This window comes from Pan paniscus, chromosome 21 (assembly GCF_029289425.2).
Source record: "Pan paniscus chromosome 21, NHGRI_mPanPan1-v2.0_pri, whole genome shotgun sequence".
Classification (NCBI taxonomy): domain Eukaryota; kingdom Metazoa; phylum Chordata; class Mammalia; order Primates; family Hominidae; genus Pan; species Pan paniscus.
Window position 1 is genome coordinate 16,396,481 of NC_073270.2, and position 25,850 is coordinate 16,422,330.

General features: G+C 39.9%; 1 protein-coding gene across 8 annotated transcripts in view; it reads left to right on the forward strand.

The window, feature by feature from the left end:
* MACROD2 (mono-ADP ribosylhydrolase 2) overlaps positions 1–25,850 on the forward strand; it is a 2,054,393-nt gene that overhangs the window by 1,501,755 nt on the left and 526,788 nt on the right. For all 8 annotated transcript variants that reach the window (XM_055105084.1, XM_055105083.2, XM_055105081.2 and 5 more), the window contains exon 8: positions 125–198. In XM_055105084.1, coding sequence (XP_054961059.1) covers positions 125–198 — 74 coding nt within the window. The remainder of the gene's footprint in view (positions 1–124; positions 199–25,850) is intronic.

Sequence of the window (25,850 nt, forward strand, 5' to 3'; positions counted from 1 at the left end):
GCCTGTACTTATTGGTTGAACTGAATGTTGTTTAAATGAGAAAACTCCAGTATCATAGCGTGATTAGCCTCCCTTTTGCCTTCATCTTTCGTTGTTCATTTGTTTTTTTCTGCTCTTCATCTAGGCTTTCCCAACGAGCCTGCTGCGGTCATTGCCCTCAGCACCATTAAGGAATGGCTTGCCAAGAATCACCATGAGGTAGGAGGAACGACATAATCAGTGAACATCCAAGATGATGTAATTTGATGCTCAGTTCCCCCCAAAAAAGCACATAAATTTTATAAATATCAACTACACCTAGTCATTGAGCCAAACCTAGCTGACCATTCTTCACTTGGGTTACATGAGTAATTAAATGTTTTTTGGTAATTGATAGAATGCAGCAACTCTATTGATCTATCTGGTGAAGTGACCAGATTCATTTAGCCATAATCTAATTTTTTTACATTGGTGGATAGTATGGGTTATATGTGTGAAAAAGAGAACGGGATGGATTTCATTAAGAATAAGGAGTTTTCCTATGCTATTTTCCTTAAAGCTAAGTTATCTTTGTTGACTTGAGGTTCCTGGTGTACAGTAATTGTTTGGTATCTGTGTTCTTTGTATTTATAAATAATCACTTCCCTAAAGTCACTTCTGAGTGTGAGATTGAAGTGGGCTTGTATAATTGATCACAAAATCATTATGAGCGGGATTTCTTATGAAACCAAATGCCTTCATCAGAGTATTCATCATCCTCCTATTCTGCTTACTTAATAAGATCTTTGTGATACGTTTAGTGATGAATAGGGGAATTACTCAAGTAAACAAAGCAGCAAAATAACTAGAGACCATGGAGCGTTAAATTTCAGAGATTTGTCGATTTACATATTGTAACAGCTAGGAGGTTTCAGGCAATGCACAATCTTATGCATTTTTCTTCTGATTTTGTTTTTCTCCTCAGTTATTCACATAAGGGCTATAAAAATTGTGTTTCACTTTCTGATGGACCATGAATTTAGCTATTTTCCTTGGGTAGGAGATGAATTATTTGGAAATAATTAGATATGGAAACAGGTGATGGGGTTTTCAAATGAGAAAGCACTTGGTACTTTTGTGTGTTTGAAGAAACAGCAGTGTCATTTTCTAATTATTGTAATTTCAGCATTTGTTGACCACATGGCCGAACCTATCAATTTTGGTGCTTACCCTTTATTTTCCTCTTACTTTGAAATGTATAAATATGGCAACTTCAGTTTAAAGGATATCTTAAATTACCTAAAAGAAGCAGAAGAAACACAAATAGCTAAAATAGCCAGCTTACAAAACATGTCTTTGACACATTTTATTTTCTTTTCACAACAACCTTATGAAATCTCTAGGGTGGGTATATGTTATCTTCATCTGCATTTGCCCTCAAAAGGTTAAATGACATACTCAAGATTGGAAAGTCACAGAGCCAAGAGACTAATCCAGCTCTCGTAACTCATTGGACGTTCCTCACTGGAATGCCACCGAGGCCAGAAAGAGAAACTCAGTTCCTTTAAAAGCCAGTTATCTTCAATATATTGCTTGGTCATAGTAAATGTTCCACACCTGGATTAACTGCTTTGCAAAAGTGTAGCATGTTGCATGAGTGAAAGTTGATAACCGAGCAAGCGTATCAGTGCATATCCATCATTTCCACTAGAATAGTAATCCAAGGATATGCCCCACTGGAGGAAGTTTTCATGCATCATCTTGGGATGTGATGGACATATGCATAAAGTCATATCATCGAGGATGTAGTGATGAAGAATAAACATGTTGGTCACATGTACATCTCATCGACAAATTCTACTCATTGATTCTCTCTAGCTAAATTATTCAGAAAGTTATTTTCCATAGAAATTTTCTAATCTAGTGTTTTCTACTTAATTCACTTGCCTACCCTGTCTTTGAGTCTATTCTTTTGCTTTCATATCCTTTTATTTTTCTGCTAATTTCTTGGGTCCATTGTAGAAAATATAGATAATTTGGATTGAGAAACTCCGTTATTGCTATTGCAACTGTAAACATATCCTGTACTGATTCCCTTTTAAAAAAGACCCTTAGTTTCAATATTCTAATTTAAGCAAGTCAATTTGAACACATCAGGTTTTTCTAAATAAATGAATTATAATTGGTAGGTCTTAGATAAAAGCTAAATAAACTGATTAGCAGTATTTTGATTTATTTTTTCCTCTGTTAAAACAAACAAACAGACTAGGTTAAGGACTTATAAAAGAGTATTGCTCTTATTGTTTTCTCTTCATTGCAGTATTATTTTGATGTTCTGATTGTTTAAGCTACTTATTCATTAATTCACTCATTTGATAAATATTTATTGAATCCCCCTAAGCAACAGATACTTTTTCATGTTCCAGGGACAGAGCACTGAAAAACAAAATCCTTGCTTTGTCATATTGGTAGTCTAGAAAAAAAAATTATGTTTGCTTAACATAAATTAAGCAAATAAAAAATAAAGAAATAGGAAGTTCAAAGAGTGCTTTACAAAATAAAACAGGGCAATTGGAGAATGTGTTTTTAGTTAGACTGTGCTGAGGACATAATCTTGGAATACAGATTTGTACAATGGGAAGGAGGAAGCCAAGCCATACAGAGGTCTTGAGTTAAAACATTCCACACACAGAGAACTATAGGAGAAAAGCCTGGAAGAGAGAATGAGCTCACTGCTTGCTAGCAATGGTGAGACCCAATGTGGTTGAAGCAGAGAGATGAAAGAATGGCAGGAGACAAGTTTGGAGAAATAGACAGAGTCGGATTATAGGGTCTTGTGGTTCATAGAGAGACTTTGAATTTTATTCTAGTGGGTAGTTGTTGAAGTGTTTTGGGTAGGAGAATAACACATATAATTCACCTTTAAAAAACAAGCCTGGCTGCTCTTCCGAAAAGGATATCTGATATTTATAAGATATCAGAGTAGGAAATGGCAGACCAATTAAGAGGATGCTGCAGTAAATCTAGGCAGGAGATGAGGGTGCTCTGGAATACAGTGATGGTAGAAAAGGAGGTAACAAGCGTCAAGTTTGGGGTACACTTTGATGATGCACCCAATAGGACTAGAGGATTGTTTTCTGTTAGGATAGGGTTATGCTGCAGTTACAAACTACCCCCAAATCTTGGTATCACAAACAGCAAAGGTATGTTTCTTGCTCGCACTGTTTGTACGTCTTGAGTCAGCAGAGGGAACTGACTTACAAATCCAGGCTGACAGATACTCTACCATGTGAAATATCATCTATCACATGACAAGAAAAGATAGATAATCAATTCCCTTGTAGAAATGCTTCTATAAAGGAATGATGTATGTAACTCTCACTCACATTTCATTGTCCAGAAAAAGGCACCCAGGGACTGAGTTCCAGGAGACAAGAAAATGCAGCCTTTTTGTATGTTCAGAATAGAGCAAACTGAATATTGACAAAAATTAGTAATGTCTATTATAAATGTAAATCAGATGTGATATATGACAAAAAGAGAAGAATCAAGGATGACAACTAAATTTTTGGCTTGAGCTGCTGGGTAAATTTTGGTGCATTTACTGAGATGAAGAATATTGGTATAAGAGCATGTCTATATGAAAAATATAAAGAAGACAAGAATTGTGTTGCCATGCTACAGATAGTTAAGTCTGAAATGATTTTAGATATCTAATGAAGATTTCAAATAGACAATTGGCTCTTGGAGCCTAAAGCTCAAGAAAGAAGTAGGAAAGAAAGACCTGGTGATATTGATCAGATTACCATAACTTTAATTTGGGTTTGGCCTCAGTTTGAGATTGCCTGCAAGAAAAAGGAATATAGTCAAACAAGCTTACATAAAGGAGAATGTGTTGTATAAGTGAACTACATTTTTAAAAAAAGTCTTGAAATCCAAGGGCCAGAACTAGAGAGGGGTCTCATGAATGATAGAATCCCAAACTATAAATCCAATAAGAACCGAGGTAGCTCATTTTCATTCTCTCCCACTCCATCTCTATGTCTATCTCTCCCATGTCTCTGTTTCATTATTATTATCCTGTTGCATGTTATCTTTTATTCTCATTCATCTGCTTACGCGTGGCCCCATCATGACTGTGTCTGTCCATTCATGGGTCAATCAGCCCTGCTTGAGGCAAGGCCTGGGTTCGATGGATAAAGTTGCATTTTCTGAAGCTCTTAGCTGGTCAGGTTCCCCCAAAATTTTCCTTTAAAAAACAAAAAAGAGGAATCTATGTAATGTGAGTCTCCCATCAGTGCTCATACTTTTCTTATTCAGCTGAGTTTATTATTCAACATTCACAAATTTCATGGTTTGTGGCTGTCATTCCGCATAAATAATTGATGCTGTCATATAATTGATGAGCTTTTACATTTCACCATTTACTTACTCTCTGATTTCTAAACCATCAGGAATGTGCACTTTTTCTTTCCCAACACAGTAGTTGATTTGCTTATGTTTAATTTCATAAATCACCGCCAGCTGGTGTGGCTGGATACTTCCACACCCAGAGAGGTCTGACTAGAGTCCCAGTGGTCAGGAGGGGGAAAATCATATTCTGTTGCCCACCATCCACTTGTTTAATTTACCCAAAGTCTGAACTCCAAGGGCACAGCATATATTTAAGAGGACTCAGAAACCCGAGGGGAGGAACGCTGCTGCACACACAGCACAGTGGCTCAAACAGTGGCAGCTCTAGCAGAAGAGCTAAAGCAGCACTTTAACAAAAAGAAAAAAAAAAAAGGAGCATTCTCAAAAGGCTGTAATTGAGGCACAAAAATGACTTAGAACTGAAAAACATGATGACTCTTGAGTTGAAAATCTTAAAAAAACAAAAAAGAATATTCACTACTGAGAACTGAATTATTGCTATGAGAAGATCAGATAGATGAATTATCTCACAACACAGAAGAGAAATACAAAGAAATGACAATCATGACTGAAGAGGTAAGGTGGCAGAGAAACCCAGGGATCAAACATGAGGCAGGCAGGGTCTGAAGATTACCCACTGGCATTTTCAGCTGAATTAAGTATTAAGAACTTCTGAGTTCAGAAAACCAAAAGAAAAGAATATCAGAGTTGGCAGTAAAAATTGACAGCAGGTAGCATGATAACCTTTCTCTAAGTGCACCATTTTTCTCAAGTAGTAACTTTATTACAGAAATAGGTGAGCAAAATAAGGGACTGTTATGGAAATGAACAGTAGAAATGTGGCCTAGATTTCTAAGTTGGGGTGGCTGCTCTGTGTTATCAAATGCAATTTCATGCATTCCTTATTTTTCATGCAATCTAGAAATATAATTCTTTGCGGAATAGGTATTTCCCCACTCTGCAGCTCTGAGACCCCCTGCTCATATCTGAAAGTTAGCCTAAGAAATGTTTTTACAGTGCCTGTTCTATTGTTCTACCCCAGGGACTCATATGGCATTTGGCTATTGGTCTCTGGGACAATGCACATATTTGCCATTTTTTCCACAGAAAAGTAGAACAGGATGCATTTCACCCTTCAGAGCCACAAATGTCCTGATATTGTGAGACATTTCCAAGTCATGGTGGTCATATTCAATATTTCAGATACCCCAAAGGAGCAAGCATCCTACAGCACATAGCACCGTGTGTTCGTTTTCCCGGGAAGTCCTGCTAGTCAGGGAATACGGCTTCTAAGACGACGATTCTGAGCTGGAGGATCAGTGGATTTCCCAGAAACTTTTAAATGTGGAACCCTAAAGTACTGATCAAGGATTAGTTGTATCATGAAGGAAACCTGAACCCCTCTCCTCCTACCATCAATTATAAAGAAGCAGATAGATGGACAGAAACCCAGCATTCTAGGAGGCTCTAGGTAAAGCTGTGGCCACCTGCAGCTATCCAAAGGGGAGCCCCTGGTTCCCCTGAGGCCTGGCCCCAGCATCATCTCTGTGGGCTGTTGAGGATGGACTCCTTCCCGCTGCACTACTCCAAGGGAATTCCCTAATATCCTCCCTCCTATCTATACTGCTCTCCTCCCTAGACAGATCCCATTGCTCTGGGCTGGGGACAATTCAATGGAGAAGTGTTTGGTTCATCTTTGAAGGCCTTTGGCTAGGCCACCTGCCTAGACTTGGAAATCACTGGCAAGGAAAAACCCCACCTCTGCATTTTCAAAACCCAAATGGGTTTTCTTTTATGTAGGAGGAAGGTGGTACTTTTCTCTCCTCGCGTACAAGGTTTGGGTCTTTGCCCGACATAATTTTTTTTAACTATGCCTTTAGCACCAACAGATTGTTGTTCAAAATGTTAAATATCATCTACTTGTCATTTAAATAGTTTACTCTGTGCCTTCGGAGGGAAACACAACACCTGTCGTATTGCTGTTTGTCACTTAAAGTAGCAAGCCTGCAGATGTGGCAGGGGATCCTGAGATGCTGTATATGTGTGGCAGCATCGCTCTGAGACAGATGTCCAGCTCTGCAAGTTGATGCCAGCCAAGGCTCCCAGACCTTACCCAGTGTGGTCTAGACCTCACGGTAAGATGCCGATAGCCAGAGACAAAATTAGCTTTGAGTTCATCCTTGATGTCCTTTGGAAGTAGAGACGTTGGTTTCTACTGCGTGGAAGCAGTTAGCCTTGTCACCCTCCCTCGCCTTCCGATATTCAGGCACATAATTCACAAACTGCTGAAGAAGCTGAACATATTTCTCTACCCCAGAAAACAGAATTAGGAATCCACTGTAGAAATGCACGTCCAGCCTCCTGAGTGGTTCAGATGCTGCTCTCATGCTGATTTGACAAGGTCGAGAACACAGCCACTTGTTTCCTCATTACTGATCACAAAGAAACTGTTGCACTTTAACTTCTGGTGCCAAGACTATTTTTCCCCCTTCTTGGCAGAGGTCTTTGAGCATATGCAGTGTTAAAAATTGTTTGCCACTTTTATTTCAGCATCACGTTATGGATCACCAAAAAAAAACCCCAGTGTGGGGCCTGCCTTATGTCTCTGACATGAAACGCCTTAGGATCTTTGTGATTCTTAAAAAGGGGGTTTAAATGAAACATGAAATGATGCTTACATTTATGATGGGAAAATTATATATTTCAAAACAAGCCCCAAATTCCTGTGGACTATTATTTACACTTATGCAAAAGGCATAATGTGCCATCCTCCAATTCTATGCAATGCAGGGGTGTGGTTAACATTCAGAGACCTGGAAGGAGCAAAGGAAATGCTCCGTGCTCTCTCTCAGGAATGCCTTTTTATGTCCACAAACATCATCTGAGTATCTATTATGGTCTTAGTTTTTGGTGGAATTTAGTGTTAAAATTTGTGCACTTGAAAAAATAAATTGCAGCTTTGAAATGGTCACATCCTATGCAGTAATACGGTTACGGTAATAATCATCATCATCCTAATATGCTGCCGTAAAAACGTATCCTTTGAGTAGCCCAAACGTGACGTTCAGGTGGAGCCATGACACTCATAGGCTGTGACAGCACTGAGGACAATTATTCCCAGATTTTGCAGATACGCTGTGTCGCTTTTGCTCTTCAAGAACACTGATGACTTGCTAACATTTTATATTTTCTCTCTACCTCTTTATTTTTCTCTCCCTCTCTCCCTACCATTCTCTTTCTCTCTCACTCTCCTTTCTTCCCTCCTTTCCTTCTGTCTCCCTCCCTCTTTCTTCCTTCCTCCCTCCCTTCCTGCTTCTCCCAATTCCCTCCTCCCTTTTTCCTTCCTTTTTCTTTCTTTCTCCTTCCTTCCCTCCCTCCTTCCTTCCTTCCTTCCTTCTGTCTTTCTCTCTCTCCTTCCTTCCTTTCTTCCTTCCTTTCTTTTTCTATTTTCTTCTTTTCTTTCCTTTTCTTTTTTCTTTCTTTTCTTTTCTCTTCTCTTTTCTTTTTCTTTCTTTCTTTTCTTCCCCCCACCAGCCCGCCCCAGCCCAGACAATCCCTTATCACTCTGAGTCTGTCATTGTTGGGATTTGTGACAAGCAGTTATTGTTCCCGTGGTTAGAATAAAAGCTAAGCCCCAAGGCAGCTTCTCCCCTTCTGATGGGGGTGTTCCAGTGCTTGGTGTCACCATACACTGCCACACAAGAGTTTGCCAAGTGGACAGATCCACCGACACTTCCAGCTTCACCCTGCTTTAGCATCTCTCACAATTGGCATAATGAGGTTTTGGAGCCAGAAACTAAAGCCCCAAGACAACATCAAGGGTTGCTTTCAGGCTCCATAGCCCTGTTGTGGTCAATAGGAAGCACAGTGCATGGGAAAATATGCATTTTGCTGTTTCAGTTAGTGAGCTTATTACCAGTTAGCCAGTGATGGGGAGGGCTCTAATTACACACTTTTAGGCATTGAGCTGAGCTTGCCCAAATGCCCTGTCACCCATTCTTACTCTGGTGGGGAGCTCATCAAAGTTCAAAAAATGTTTTGTTTTATTTCCTCCCAGTAGGGGATATCAGGCAATCAAGGCCTTGGGGTGCTCTAGGGACACCAACCTACAGTCCTATGTAGATTAGGGTGGCTTGCTGTCTTCTGCACTTGCATATAATCAATATACATCCTCCTCAGCCAGCCCTCCTGAACCTAGTACTATGTCCATTATGCCCCATTGTATCTAGATAAACAGAATGGAGTGCATGGGAATGCAGAGAGAACCTAGAAAAATACTCTGCTGGGGGTGAGTGGTTTGGGGGGTTGGGATTTTGTTTAAATAGGCATGGAGGGTAATTCATATATACTGCTAATAGGTCTAGACCTTCTAGAAAGAGTTCTAGGAGATATAGAATAGGTACATGAAGGAGTTAAAGAGGGAAGAAAGAGGTAAGGGAAATCAATATTTATCTGACTCCTGATGTGTCCCATGGCAGAGGCATGGCCCAAAGACACATTCTGTCTTCACAAAACTCTCTTCAAGGTAGTTATTTTAAAATCTTTAATTTCCTAGATGTGACAGTTAAAGGAAATTTTAAAAGTCAACTAATAAGATACTTTCATGTTCTACTATAACCTTGCTTCTGTGGCCTGTCTAGCGTTGGGCACCTTACCCAGATTTAGCCATACATGAGAATAAAACCAAAATAGATTGATTAGAGTCTTTCCATGGGATTTCTTTGCCACCTGGAGTCAGGAATAAAAAATGGTGGTGAACCTGAGGGATGTGGAGCACAGCTACCATGTTCCCTACCATTTTGGAAGGTTCTTCTTTAAGAAGATAATTTGAAGATGTCCCAGATTTGGGAGCAGTTGGCAAGAGTCACAGAACCCATTCTGTTGGCTCAAGTGAAGAACCAAAACTGAGGCAAAAAGCAGTATATTTTAGCAAAATGCAATGGCCACCCATTTTAAGTTTTTACAACTCAAAAAATAATTGTTAACTAGAGAAAAGAAAAGGTTGAGAATCATTTGGAGGGTTATTTTTTTCAAAACTGTATGCTTTAAATAGTTTATTCTACTCCTTTCAGAGAACCTGTGCTATGTTGAGCCACTGTTTATGATGAGAATATTTTACATCCTTCAAATGTGTTGGCTGGAAAAATTTTGAGAGTCACTGTCCTAAATAGTAAAATTAGAGTGCTTTTTATAAAATCAGTCTTTCAATATTCCCTTCATACTGGAGGACCATCAAAAGATAGTAATTAACTAATGAATTAATTTTCTGATGGCTGTATTTTCCTCCTTCTTTCCTGCAACCTGGAGGTAGGAAACACACATTAACAGAAGCCAGTGCTGAGGAGAGACTAAGAAATAGCATGAGACAGGTGAAATGCAAACTCCTTAAAATCAAACTTCAGGGTGCAGGTATTAAAAAAAGGAGAGAGAATGCAGTTTGCTCAGATGACTTGGCCAGGATGTTACTAGGGTTGGGATTGGTATATTTGAAAAAGAACGGATCACTTTGCAAAGTTTGGCTTAGAAGTTCCAGGCCTGCAGGAATGTACTCAGGAGCTCACTATGTAACAGAAGCTCAGCTCCTCTTCCGTGCAGCAAGAATGGGAATTGTGGCTCCTAGAAGTAGAGTGGTAAGAGGTAGGGTGCAGTTATAACCACCACTGTGTACCCTCACTCCAAAGAGGAAGTTTGGTGTTCTAATCAGAATTTTCCACACTCTTACATAGCCTTAAACAATTAACTCCATCTCTCTGGACTCAGTTTCTTCATCTGTAAAATAGGGAGGGTGGGCATGTCTCTTCTAGCTTCAGGATTCTGTGCCATTGATGTGTGTCTTCTGGAGCAGGCCCACTGATGCATCCTGGCCACGCCTTTGACCATGTCTTCATAGCACAATCAGATCTGTAAGAAGGCTTACACTCTGTGATTCTCCAGGCTCCTCCAGTGGCATACCAAAGATCAAGCAACATTTGCATGTGCTGTCTGTATGCCTTTAAGATGATTACCAACCCCCATATGGGTGTATCTTTAGAGTTGATATTAACAACCTTGACCCATTTAGTGTAGAAGGAGAGGCCGCCATGTTGATTTTCTGTAAATGATCTGGATTATATGGTGGTTTCAAAATAGCCAACTTTTAAAGCTCCTTATGAAATTAAATGTGCTGATTATCCAAATGATGTGACATTTTTATAAATAGAAAGTAAACCTCTGAGCATGTGGTTGGAACTACATCAGACACAGGGATAAAAACAACACTGGGAGGTCCTACTGAAGGACATTCTAACAACCATTTTCTGGAGATAGAAGCATGCACCTTCATCCCTTCTAGGTAGGAAGGAAAAAGAAACCTTTTCCTTGTCCTCTACCTTGATGGACTAGGACTCGTATGCTGCCCTGATTGAAGGGAAAATTAACAGTTTTGATACGGTCATCTAGCTCAACTCAGGGAAAAACAAAAAAGGCATTTCCCCTTTCTAGTGGAAGTAAATGATTTGCTTGTTGATGGGTGATGTTTTCAGCCAGGCTGCTGTTTCCGATAGAAGCTGTGACCAGAGCTGAACCATCTCATTGTTTCTCCAATCACATCTAGGCAAAGAGGTGGCTCCTCTGGAAAGACTAGACTCCTTTGATGATGCCACTGCTACTCACTAGGGTAAGAAAACCAAATAGGTCTGGCAAAGCACTTGCTTCTCCAATTTCATGGCTCAACAGAAAACATACTAGAAAAAGCATCCGAAGACTGTGGGTCTCTGGCCATGCACCATTGGAGGCTGTAACGGTGAGCCCAGTGACAGAAGGGCTAGCTAACATGCTGTCCTGCAATCAGATTATGTCATCTACATTTCTATTTATGAACTCCTTCAAAGTCCATGACAGAAAGCCCCAACCTTTTAGTGAGGAGACTATTCATTTGCAAGAAGCAGAGAATAGAAGAATATTGGGGGATCTACTATTAACTAAACTTGTGTTGAATAGAAGTTACTAAAACCTGGTCAGATTCACATCTGTGATTCCAGGTTAAGGGCCTCAGGCAAGGAAGCGAAGCCCCACGTGGATCCTGAAATACTGGCCTTAGACTCGATTCCACAGCAAAGGTTGCAGCCACCCAGCATCTGAGCTGCTGGGCACCAGGGCAAGTGATGGCCAGTGACAGGAAGGAGCTATGCACGCATATAGCCTCTGTTGTGTGCACTCTTTAAAAGAAGAGATAAGGAGAAAAAAATATTTAAATGATATCATTTAAGTTTCACAATAAACCATTGACTGAAATAAGACATATGAATTCTCTTTTCTTCCAATCGGTCCAAATTCTCACATGTTCCTTAGCTTCTTTCTGCATTGATGTGATGCTAAGATGTAAAGACTTTTAGTTGTTGTTGCTTCTCTGACACTGCTCCTCAATATAAGCGCAAAACTTCACCTTTTGATCATGGGGTCTTTAAAAAAAGGCCCATGACCAAACTGGGTTTCCTGGACTTACTGAGATGTGATGTGTCAGTTTACAACATAAGGCCTTTCTAACGAATTTTAAAGAAAAATTTTGCTCATGTGAAATTTTCACTTTATGTGCTGACCTTAGACCTTGAACATGGCATAAGAATAACTCAGCTGTATATATTTTGCAACATAAATGTTGCCTGTTTCTAACCAGCAGATTTCCCTTAGACTGGGCGGCTTCTTCTGCCCTGTTACCTACTGAAGTACTCCCCTAATGACCAAGAGGTTGCTCAGCTTGTCAGTGAGACAAGAAAATTCTTGGAGATGTGACAATCATTCTGGACCTATTCCTCACCTGTAAGATAAGGTGAAAATCATCTAGGAAAAAATCCTTAAATCAGATACTGGGGCATACCCTAAATCTACTGTATCAGAATATCTGAGAAGATAGTGGCCTATATTTTGAAAATTTCTTCAGGTAGTGGTTGAGAAAGATTAGACCAGTTGTTCTCAACAATCTTTTATGGCTAAGACATACTGCAATAAAAACTCCCATTTGTTCTCTTCAATAAGGAAAAGGCTATGTTCAGTGAGAACTGTGAGAGTAAATCTCTCAGCCAGTTTACGACTGGCCTTCTAACAAGGGGTTAGGAGTCTAGGGTTGGGGCTGTATTGTCTAGCTAGTCCTGGGGTGGCCACAGCTTACTTTCTACTCACAAGCACTTGACATGGGTTGACCAATAAGTGAGTTTGATGAAGTTTACACATAATGTAACTCAACTCACATTAAGTATCTTTGGGAGTTGCTAGACAGCTTTTGTGGCACCCTGTAAACAGTAGAGGCCTTTTGCCATCTTTTAGAAAGGATTTTAGTATATTCCCAATATCCTGTTGATAGTAATCATTGTCTCTGGATATTGCCTTTGATGCCTCTATGCAAGAGATGCATTTAATAAATTACTAAAAATCATTAACATATACAACTTAATTCTTCTTTGAGTACTTATTGTAGGCAGATTTGAAAATAAAGCCAACAGGGCTATCTCATGGATCTTATGTAATTATATTGGTTCCTGAAACAACTTTTGAGAGTCAAGTACTCAGTCATCTGAAGCAAATTAATTCTCCCTGGACATGAAGGTGCCATTAAGCATAGCCCCAAGAGATGATTTTCTGGTTGGTACCCTGTTGTCCTTTACTGAAGCCGGTTTACACCACCCTCATGTGAATCAGACCCTGGATGTGGAGATATGTGCCACCCACGGTGCTTCTAGGACCCCCCACCACTGGCACAATTAGATTTCTTTAAGGAATTAGGAAATGAAACTCTATATTAAAATTCATTGCTGAGAACACTACCTACCTTAATATTTTCTGCTGTTCAAAATTTTACTCTGAAAACAATTAGAGGCTGATGGGGTGTGCATTTGACAGTGCAAATGGAGCTACAAATGACCTGGGTGTGCTTCAGCTAAGCACAGGGCAGCTTAGGAATGTATTAAGTTGAGTAATTATCTCATATGTTTTTCCCTTGGGTTCAGTGACATCTACAAAGTTCATTTTTCTAAGTTCTTCTTTCTACAAATTTAAACTCAAGGGAAATAGGATCCATATGTCCCTGATTAATTTGCACTAACTCATCAAACGTTCTTTTCTTTATAACTTATTAGATGTCTACAGAGGATTTCAACTGTTTTTTATAAGTTCTTTTAAGCCTTTTTGTCTAGAGGCAGGAAATGGCCATTTGCCAGCAGCAAGCGAACCCCTAAATAGTCACGTTCTGTTCAGGAGGCAAAGGAAAAAGAAAATCCCCTGTTTTCTAAGTACAGCTGGGTAATGGTTTTCTTTAGAGGTGGTGATAAATGTATTCTCTGAAATGTATTATTAAACTTGTTAAATGTGTAATTAAAGGGATTCCATGAAGTTGTTGCAGCAGGAATGGGATTTAAATTGCCCCCAAACCCCCTTCCACACACACATTATTACTTTACCTGTGAAAATCTTAAAAGCTGTTGGTTTACCCAGCAGCTTAGAGCCTTGAACTAAGTGAAACATGAAATATCTTCAATATATGTACCAGAGGCTCTGTGTGTGTGTGTGCATGTGCACGTGTGTGAGACATTGACAAGAGAAAGATTGATATACTCAAACCCTACATCGTACTGTTTTTCATAAATTTCCATATTGAATCCAAGAGACCTCATTTTGAGGATTTAAAATAATGTGGCATCTTGCTTCATTACCAATAAAAGTAAGCTTTTTGGCCTACCCATAATACCCCAGGGTAACTGGATTTCAAAAGCAAATCAACTTGAGCTTGGTCTTTCACTAACTAAAAATACAGTCATGTGCCACATAATGACATTTTTTGTCAACAACAGAACACATGTAAAATGGTGATCTCATAAGATTCTAATGAAGTAGAAACATTCTTTTCACCTAGTGATGTTCTGATGATTCTGAACTGATGCGGGCCTAGGCTAATGAGTGTTTTTGTCTTCATTTTTGTAACAAAAAAGTTTTAAAAGTCAATGAACAGATTTAAAATGTTAAAAACAGAAAAACTTACAGAATAAGGAGATAAAGAAAATATTTTTGTGCAGCTATAAAATGTGTTTCTATTTTAAACTGTGTTATTACAAGAGTCAAAAGTTTAAAAAATAAAAAATACAATAAGTTAAAGTTAATTTATATTAAAGAAACAACATTTTCAAATAAATTTAGGGTTGCCTACGTGTACAGTGTGTATAAAGTCCACAACAGTGTACAGTAATGTCCCAGGCCTTCACATGTACTCACCACTCTCACCCACTGGCTTTCCCAGAGTAACTCCTAGTCCTGCAAGCTCCATTCATGGTGGATGCCGTATGTAGGTGTGGCATTTTTTAATCTTTTCTACTATACTTTTACTGTACCTTTTCCATGTTCAGATATGTTTAGATACACGAGTACTTATCATTGTGTTACAATTACCTACAATATGGAGAAAAGCAACATGCTGTACAGGCTTGTAGCTTAGGAGCAATAGTCTGTACCATATAACCTAGGTGTGTGGTAGTCTGTAGCACCAGGTTTGTATAAGTACACTCTATGATGTTCAAACAATAATGAAATTGCCTAATGACACATTTCTCAGAATGTATTCCATCATTAGGTAATACATGACCGTATATAAATGAAAAATAATCACAGGCATTGAAGTATTGAGTGCTTCCTTTGTCTAAGTACCTTACTTGAATTAAATAATTTAATTATCACAAAGATCCTATGTTATAGTCATAATTATTCCCCTTTTTTGATGAGATGAGAAAACTTAGACTTTAAAGATCATACAGCAAATAAATGGCAGTTGAGTTTTTAATTCAGAATTCCAAGTTCATAACTACAATCATCAAAAGCATTGTATTTTCCCTTAATGATAAAAGTAAACTACCATATCAGAGATCTCCTTTCAATGCTTACGAATCTCACTACAGTCTAATTCAGATCTCTTCTAGCATTATCCCATGTCACCCTCCATGCTGCAGCTCATACAACTTAGAAAGAGTTGCTTGGTAATTTATTTGTGAAACCAAGATGGCAGGTCCATGGTTTGGTCAACTTTTATTGTCTTGCCTTTCGCGCAATGCCAGGACCACACTCATTGCAAGTTGAATGAAATAATTTACAAATGGGACCTTTTATTATCCAGCCTGCTGCTCTTATAAGCTCCTAAGGCTTCATGTGATTAGAACTAGAGCTGAATAGTCATTTGTGGTATCAACATTTCTAAGCCATGGATATTTCCATTAGTTCATTAGTCAAACATGATCAAATGATTAACAAGCCCAGGAAATTTCAAAATCTCCCTGAGAGCAGGACCCTAATAGTGACTAATTTCTCAGCGATCAGTGCTGCCTTTGTTGCAAACACATGGCTCTTGAGATTACAGATTAAAATCTGTACTTACTCCTGTTATCTCTGCTCAAATACTGCATCTTTGGTGAATTTTTCCTTGGCCTTAGGAAAACTTTTCCCTTCCAAATATCACTGTCTTTTACTGTGGTTGTGGATGTACCTGTCAGCTTTCCCACTGACTCAAGGACTGCAATTGTGTAAATTCATCCATGCATTGTTTTTGTTTTGTTTTTTAATCCAAGGAGCCTGGCACATAAAAAGCTTTGACAAAAATGCATTGAATGAACGAATGTTTTGAATTGTTTCTTAAATGATGGAGCTGAGCATGTATAAAGCCAGTGTATCTGTCTCATACAGATTAAGATTCAAGCCTTGAACTCTGTTTCCTATCCTCAAATGAGGAAAGGGGCTGAAAACCAGCCCTAGTGTGCAGAGATTCAGCCAGACTCTGGATGTAGCCCAGGCTTGGAGAAAATTCTACCCTGCTCTTTCCTTTATCTTGGACAGATGGCAGTGTGCTGGAGTTAGGCAGCTTTAGACTGTTGTCTAAAATGGGAAGCTTATCCTCAGGACAAATTGGAGACAGTCAAGACTTCAGAAAGCTCACCCCCAAGCCTGAGCTTATGATCTGTTGATCTGTAGCTGATGGGCACACTGCTTACCCCATTTGCCTGCTTTGCTTTCTGTTTTCCTGCAAAGGCTTGTGTGATTTTAAACACCAGACAACCTTGGTCTTTAGGTAACTGCATTATCCTTTTTTCAGTTAATCTACTTTTAATTTTTCTCTCTTTTTTTAATCCACTCAACATTGTCAACACTGTCAAAGATGTCAATGTTTTCATTTCCAGTTCTGATGATACTATTTTTTAATTGTCATGTATTTCCATATGTAACCTGTTTCTGAAAGGAAAATATGCCCTTCAAGAAAATGTTGGCAGCTTAGATTTCATGTGTAATTCTTTCAAAAGCCTCTCAGTCTTTATTTATTTATTTAGCAAATATTCACTGAGTAGCCAGCACATCCTAGGCATTGCACACTGTTCATACAAAAGCAGTTGATATGCAATTCCTGTCCTAAGAAAGCTTACAGTCTGATGGAGAAAACACAAACAGGCAATGATCACAGGATAATGTGGAAAGTGCTAGGATAAAGGGTGCCCAGGACAGTGCAGGTGCTGGGCAGAGGACAGAGTCAAGGAAGACTCTGGGTGCATTCTGGTTTGAACAGAAGGTAGAGGGCAGCCTGAATGTTTTTCCTGGGGCTTTTTCTTTTCCATGGGAGTGAAATCCAAATGCCTGTCTTACCACAAGGCCAAGAACACCTGATCCTCGGTCCACAGACTCAAGAGGTCTCAGAGAGTTTGTAAATTTGGGGCAAAGTTTACAGTTATTTTCACTAACCTCTAGTTAAAATTTAGTACTTTCTCCCATCATGACTGTAGCCGCAAATCACAGTGGTATCAGCAGTCTTTGTGACTTTGTTATCAGTAGAAATCACAGATATTTCCTATCACATAACAGTTGTTGCAGAGATCTCAAAACACTACTTATGCTCATCTTGACTTTGAATTATGGTAGACCCACCATAAGATCTTGTTTCAATGTGTTCATAAGTAGTATGCAACCTAACCACATAACACATTGTTTCCTTGTAAATGGTATCTCAAAAAAAAAAACTGTTTCTTTTGTAATCTTTTGTATTTTTATTTATTTAAAAACCATATTCTGGGAAGGATCCGTAGGTTCTGCTCAAATACTGAAGAGGTCCATGTTACTAAAAAGTCCCTGTGGCCACCACATACCGTTTCTCCCTTGCTCCTACCCTCCAGCCTCCTTGGCCTCTGACTCCACCCGTCACCCTCATGCTCCAGGCCACCACCACATTTGCAGTTCCCCCCACTTATAAGGCTCTTCCTAAAGCTCTCTGCTCAAACTGACTTCTTTTATTCAGGTCTTATCTCACATAGCACCTCTTCACAAAGACCTTTTCCTGAACCCCCACACAAAGTAGACCTGCCCTCCTTTCACTCTCCCTCACTTCACCATTTGATTTTTGTGTACGATTCATCGCTACTGGAAAAGCGTATATGTATTGGTTTATCGGCTGTCATCTTACTAGAGTGGCACCTATATCAGAGCAAGGACTTCAAATGGCTTGTTCTCTTTTATATTCCCAGAACATTGAACAATGCCTGGAAGGTAGTAGGGGCTTAATAAATGTTCACTGAACAAAAAGTAATAAATGAGCGAATGGGAGGGGGAGTAGAGAAAGGGGTATGCCAGACAGCAATCAGCGACAAAGATGCAGAGGTGACCAGAAGCCTGAACCCAGGAGCGTTTACTGCAAAGACTGACAGCAATGGGCCCCTTGTGCGCAGGGTCCCTCGGCCCTCTCACTCTTCCTGGCCCCTCAGCAGAAATAAAACAGGCTCATAGGACTCTTTTTGATAAGAGTAGAGAATACAGTTTGAAGAACTCATAGTCTTAACAGATAAATCTGGAAAATGCTAATGGAGCAGGTTGCCGAGCCATTTCTTATTGCCCAACCCTGCTGCCTCTTTCACCTAGTAAAGATAAGCAGACATGATTTGCATAACGTGCAGGCACAGACCATCAAAAGTCTGGAAATGAATAGAGCTGGCAACAGACATTCTTTTCAAAGGCATCCGCCATAAAGCTAGACTCCTGAGAGAACTTGCAGCATACAATTTTGGGTGCCCAAAGAGCATGCTTTATGAGGGAGAAAAAAGGTAATGGGTTCATTGTTGCCAGAATGTAGTGTCTTGACACACAGTTTGAGATGTCTGAATCTGACATTTAATAGCTGAGATGATAGTGGTCAAATACTTCTCGAGGTCAGATTCATGCAGAGTTCCTGAAAAGGTGAGAAATCACTGAGATCTGTAATGACAAAGCTGATGAGAAGATTGATGAAATGGTGGTGGCAACAGGACAAGTCTTCAAAATAGCTTGTGAATGATTTATTTTGTAGCAGCAGAGCCAATTGACAATAGCAGATTGCTAATTAAATACCAACCACTGGGAAAATACCATAAATTTCTTTTGGCTCAGTACTGGCAATTGTGTACTTTGAAGCAGAGGCCAAATTATTTTCCAGTGAGTGCTTCATTTTAGACCTAAATTTTGTGGGCCTCCATCTCTTTTTGCTTTCCCTTCAACCTCCAGCATATTTGATTTAAAAGCAAAAAGGAGAAGAGGGAAGAAGAAAGAAGGGGAAGAAGAGATTGAAGAAGAGAAAGAACAGGTGGGAAGAAGGGAAGAAAGAGGGAGGAAGAAAGACACTCCCAAGTGTCCTAATAACATCCTATCAGAAAGGCTTATGGCCACGTGCGGTGGCTCACATCTGTAATCCCAACACTTTGTGAGGCTGAGGCAGGAGGATTGCTTGAGGCCAACAGTTCAAGAATAGCCTGGGTAACATTGTAAGACCCTGTCTCTACAAACAATAAAAAAAAGTCTTGCTTTCATTCTTTTCCAGTCTGTGGCTAATTAGGAAACTATAATAACTACAATTTATTGAGAACCTATCATAAGATTGGTGTTTTGCTAAGTGTTTATGTTCAGTAAGAGTTAACATTTACTATTTTCTATGTGCCGGACATTGTGCTAAGTGTGAATTCTCACCAGGACACTATGAAGTAGGAACTGTTAGCTCGCTCTTTCCTTCCTTCCTTCCTTCCTTCCTTCCTTCCTTCCTTCCTTCCTTCCTTCCTTCCTTCCTTCCTTCCCTCCCTCCCTCCCTCCCTCCTTCCTTCCTTCCTTCCTTTCTTTCTTTTTCTCTCGCTCTGTCGCCCAGGCTGGAGTGCAGTGGCACGATATCGGCTCACTGCAAGCTCCACCTCCTGGGTTCACACCGTTCTCCTGTCTCAGCCTCCCAAGTAGCTGGGAGCACAGGTGCCCGCCACCACACCTGGCTAATTTTTTTTGTTTGTTTTTTGAATTTTTTAGTAGAGACAGGGTTTCACCGTGTTAGCCAGGATGGCCTCGATCTCCTTACCTTGTGATCCTCCCACCTCGGCCTCCCAAAGTACTGACATTACAGGCGTGAGTCACCATGCCCAGCCGTTTCTCTGTTTTTCTTATAAATGAGGAAACTGAGGCAGATAGTCTTGTTTGAAATACACTGCCATTTTTTAATGAGTGTGAGAATTTCTGTAAAACAATTTTTAAAGAAACTTTTTACATGAAACTAGTTGATAAGAATTATAGTTTGCTAAGAAATACAATTGAGGCAATTTAAGGAGAATCTGTAAGATAAATAAGCCACGTATTTAAATTAACTGCTGGCTACAGTTAGGAAATGAAAGAGATGGAGTCTTACTCCTCAAATGAGTAAAGTGCGAAGTGACCTCAGTTTAGAAAGCAGTTAAGATGGGCTGGAAGAATGAGGTAAGAATCTGGTACCTAGAGAAGCCTTATCTCCCTCTGTCCACTCTCCGGTTTGCACTAGGTTGGAGAAAGCCATTCTTGGAGTCAGGGATTAATGAATGTGGGAATGCAGAGCAAAATGAGGTTGCTCTCCCCAACAGTTCCATAATCTGAACCTCTACAGCTGATTGTCAAGGGCTGACCTGCAAAGGCTTTTGTGGCAAAGTCGAGGAGAAGCCTAGAACTCCATGTGATGCAGAGGAATCTCTTCTGTTGGAGTTAGGGGAAGCGGCGAGAATAAAAGAAGCACTGCAATCAATTCCAACAAATAAAATGAGAACTGGGAAAACTTATCATAGAAAAATGAAAACTTATAATAGAAAAATGATTAATGATGAAAATAGGTAAATGTTTCTTTAAATGGCTTTTTGGATAGAACTGATCTATTTTTTTCAGTTAATGTAGATTACCATTTGGTGGTATCATGAAGCTTTTATGTTTAAAATCCACACTGGGAAAGACTAAATAAAGTTCCACATGGATGTCAGGAGAAGAACCTGTCTTATAATTTTGTGAAGTGTCTAGATTGGGGAAAATACCCACAGGGAGTGGTTATGGCATGGAGACCTTCCCCAACATGGTGGAACCACACTTTCTGGAGCGAGTCAAAGTGCCAATGAACCAAAGTGAATGCAGTGATAACTGCGAGAGCAGGCCATCCATCCCTTTCACCCTGGGGTTGATGACTATAGCGATGCCAGCGTGACATTGAAAACCAGGACACATTAACACAATTGTCACCCCTATGTTTAAAGCTTAAGAGGAGCCTAGAGCTTCAAGATTCCCTCTAGTAACAAAGACCCCCAACTGCCATGACAATTAATCCTGTGTAAAGCTGAGGGTAGAGTGAACAGAGGAACGGCAAGATCCCATTGGCTGTACGGTATGCCAGGTCCCTCTGTGGCACTACTGAGAGTCAGACGGGCCCCTGATATGCTGCATACTGAAGAGACTACACACATGTATGAAACAGCAGATGGGGTTTAGATATTCTCTGATCAAGTTCCTTCACTTGTTTCTCTGACAGAATCCCTGGCCTGTGCCTTAACAACATCCACACATTCATCTTCCCACTACTTCTTGATAATGAGTTTGAAAACTTGCCATGGACTGCACATAGATCTCACTAGAGTTCATGGCAGAGCTGCAGCCCTCACCTTCAGCCAGCCTTTCATTCTGTTTCTCATCAGATACATTTAATGGCAAGTGGGTGTTGAAACCACAGGGAAGGGACAGCAAGAACAAATATATAATTAGACATGTTTCCTGGCTGTGTGCTTTGTGGATAGGCCTGTAGGTTTTCTCCTGGGTGACTTGCCCTAATTGTATCATCAGCTTCCCCCAGCAGACAACTGGGCTGAGTTTGATCCATGAACTTGAAGCACGAGGTGAAGAATCGTGCATCTACAAGAGCAATTACAATTATAATTAAGAGTGGGTTGGTTTTCTTTTCGGTTTGCCTTCTCGTTTTTCAGTGAGCATGGCAGGGATTTCCATTAATAATAAAGACATTCTAGAGATGTAGAATTAGGAACTGGTCGACTCTGGTTAATTGGCATACTATTGTATTCCCATAAATTCTGTCTGAGACTGCTGTGAATAGATTTAAAGCTACTAGGAAGAAATAAAATATACAGCCCTTTACAATGAAGTTGTTTTAAGCTTGAAGCTTTTGTGTTTTTAGTGACTTTGAAGCCGGATAAGTATTAACTTGAGTATTTTATTGTGGAGAATACTAAAGTAACGGACATGATAAGAGTTTCTGGTGGATATTCATAAACTGCCTTTGGATCTGGGAGACAGAGAGTTTTATGAAACTGTGTAAAAATGTAAATAACAGTATGGCACACATTTACTTTCTGCCACCTCTTGGGTAGTCCATTCTCCTCATTTCCTCTCAGAAAAAGCAAGATTATTGACGGTAAAAACCCAACTATATTTATAATTGGAATATGCTAATTGCAGTATTTTAAAGAAGCTAACACAGCTCAAAATAAACAGCATTTTCAATTTACAAACAGTGATAACAAAGATTAAATGGGAATTTTCTTTGGAGCACAATTTACGGTGGATTTTAGTGAAAGTTGAAGGAGCCAAGTCAGTTTGTATGCAGCTTAAAAGCGTGCTTTAACTGGCGTTGTCTTCAGGCCACAGGCCCTTCAGTGGTAGAAAGAACACCAGAATGGGGTCAGCAGGTTTATTAACTGGAAGTCTTTGGACTTAAGTTGCTGAAGATCTCTATTAGTTTGCCCATCTTTGAAATGGAGAAGATAATGTATAATTCACAAGGCTGGTGATAATATTCATATGCAGGGTCAGGACTAGGGTGAGGTAATCAAGGTGCTTGGGATGCACAGTTTAAGGAGGCAGGTCTCAGCCGCCAACTCTGTGCTTGCATAGCCCTCATATTCTGCACCCCAGGAGCCTCCTTCACCTCTCTCTAGTCCTAGTGCTGTAAAAGAGGTAGCCCTATTACCATGCCCGGATCATATGGAGGCTCAAAATAAAACGTTTTTCTACTATTTGTCCTGTCTGCCTCATAGATGTCTTTTGAAAAGTACATAGGGAAAAATAGAGAAATGTACTCGTGCAGTGCTCTACAAATGTTAGCTGATACTAAATCACACCAAATCACTAGTAAACCCCTGCTACAGTTATTAGTTGCAATGGTGTTCTCATTTGCAAAGATACATGTGTGTGTATATACAAACAATAGATATTATGGTCGTTTGAAGAATTTCAATGAAAAATGTGTATTACTGTGTTGAGAGTAGCCCTTTAAAGTAGGATTGTATTTTTTCCTGAGGACAAATTATAAGCTTTGTGAAATTAGGGATGGTCTTCTCTTGCCTTATTTAATTTGACTGCCAGCCCAGCACCGTAAGTATATAGGCAAATTGTATCAGAAAATTAGTAGGGTTGGAAAAATAAATCAGAACTGAACCTTGTTCTAGACTTGGATAGCCTTTAGCTGGCAACTGGTGCTAACTGCTGGGTGACTGGAGACAGCAATGGGTATGGCAAGGGTTTCTGGTAGATATACATAAACCTGCCTTTTGGATCTAGGAGACGGAGAGTTTTATGAAACTTTTTAAAAGTGGAAATGATAGTATGACACAAATTCACTTTCTGCCACCTCTTGGGTAGTCCATCTATCTCATTACAACTCCAGCAAAAACAAAATTATTGATGATAAAAATCCAGCGATTTGGACAATTACAAGTTAAATTGGGGAAGATGCATAAGTAGGCAGCTAGAGGGACTGGTGTTCTTACCACCCAGAAACTGGATCATTTGGGAGAGAAGGGCAACAAAACCAGCCATCTATGGCAGTCTCTGACAAAGCCTTAAGCACCCTTTAAAGAGATTCTACAAGAATTGCCTGACTCCATATGATTTAAAAGCTAAATTTATTCAGAGAAAAGAAAGATTTTTTTGCTGAGGGAAGGACGTTGCTGTATGTTTCATCACATGAGTCGTGGCAGATAATTTGGGTTGAGTTCAAACGCAATGTACTTTTCAAAATGTAAATCTGTGAAGAAAAGCTGAATTTTTAGAGCCATCACAGTTTTAGAAATTTTATGCTGTAATCTGATTTTGTAGTCAAGGTCAGTGGCTAAAGAATGCTGTTGGAAGGGCCTAGTCTGGGTCAGACAAAGGACTGATTTGGGGAAGATTTGGCTGATGTCTTCTTTTGTGCAGGGAGAGTTATTCTCTCACTGGGTTTTCTGTGCACCAGTAGGGAAAGAAGCTGCGCACACATGGTATGTGTGTCTGTGTTACTCCAAAACCCATCCCAGGCTGTGCTGCAGCCCTTAGTGAAACGGAGAGATTTTGATGAGTCACTAATAACTGGTTTCCTGGGACTGATCATTTAACGTATACAAGCGCACTCAGATTTCTGCTGTGGTTTAGAATAGACTGGGGGGTGAAAACCTGCCCATGTCTCTGTTTCATACTGTGGGAAATGTTTGTCTTCATTCTTTCTCCATAGAGAGGTGGTTTCCATGATCGATGGATAGTCTAAAGTCTAGAATAATGGTAGCTATCATGTTCTGAGCTTGTGTAGCTATCATGTTCTCTGTCTTGTGATGTGCCAGGCCTTATTCCAGGTCCTTCATGTCGCACCAGCCTCATGATCTAGGTGTTCTCTTGTCTTTATTTTCCAGATCTAGGAACTGCGGCACAGCTAAGTTCCATGATCAAGGTAGTAAATGTCCCTGCTGTATGTACCTCGCCTGGGCTCACACTCATCCTGATGCAGTAACTTGGAAATCCTTTGTCTGTGTGCACATTCATGTTTGCTTTTGAAGAACACTGAAGAGATTCTACTTTGAACAGAAAATATTTACACCGAGGTCCTTGTTCTCTCTGTTGAGTACTAAAAGTGAGGGCCACCAAGGCAAAGTGACAAGTGGTGCCAGGCTCTCAGATTTGATGCTTCTGCTTGGGGTAGATTTGTGAGGGGATCTCAAACTCCAGCCCTTTCAGGGGCCAAGGCAGGCCACGTGAATGAGTGAAGCAGGCTGGGCAGAGACTCCACTAAATTGCTAGTGTCCCTTGGACACAGCTGCAGACACTTGTTGCCAGGAAGGATTAGCCAGGGTTGCCTCATAGTTTAATTTTTCTGGAGAAGTCAAGCATTGAGATTAAAAAATTTTTGTTACAAATGTTGAGAATTAATTTTAAAACTTTTTTAAACAGTACAAACTAACCCAAACATATCTATGGGCCAGATATAGCTAATGGGCTGTCATTTCTATATAATTTCTGTTCTAGGTGATGATGAGTCACCTACAAAAGGCTTTGGTTTCTTGATCTTCCTGTTAGGAGGAAAAGGAGCTATCACCTATGGGAAATCCCAGGACTGGGGAATTGTATAATAGAGGGACTTATTTTCTGTGTAGTGCCTAGGTATAGCCCTGTACACTTTATCTCTCTGCACTCTACCGTTCCTTGAGCACTAGCTACATGTAGCTATTTTAATTAAAATTAAAGTTAAATAAAATTAAAAGTTCAATTACCTACTTTTACCAACCACATTTCAAGGACTCAATAGCCACATGTGGCTGGTGGCTACCATATTGGACAGAGCAAAGTAGAACATTTCTGTTGTCACTGAGGTTCTGCTGAATAGTCCAAGTCCAACTCTAGATTCTTAGGCTCTGGCAGCCCAGGCTATCTTACAACTAAGTGTTCTTTCTGCTATTGGCTCTTCCTGGTATTGGCCAACAGTTACTGAGATTGCCCCGGTGGCTTAAGCTTGTTTGCTTTGCTTAGGTCTTTCCATTAGTCCAAAAATATCTCAGCATTCGGCCATTTCCAGGTGCCTTACTGTTGGTTCATAAAGATGTGTTTGGTGATGATGTTTGGTCACCAAAGAAGAAAGGAACTCTTGTTACCTCTTGCACTTCTCCCTCGGACTATTTACTGCCATTATAATGTTATATTTGTTGGGAAGTGAATGCTTACTCTCCACTAGAATCCCACTAAGAGCCCCAAGGAAAGGGATCATGTGCTTGCCATTTTTTCTTTGGTTCCCTACAGAGTTCCTGGCAGAGTGGGCAGCCACAACTGTTGGATAAAGTTAAGCCCTGGGTAGGATAATTTTCCTTTACAACAGTATGTCATTCCCAACAAAACATCATTCCCAACAAAAAAAATGGCACATCTCAAAAAAAGTAATTTCCATC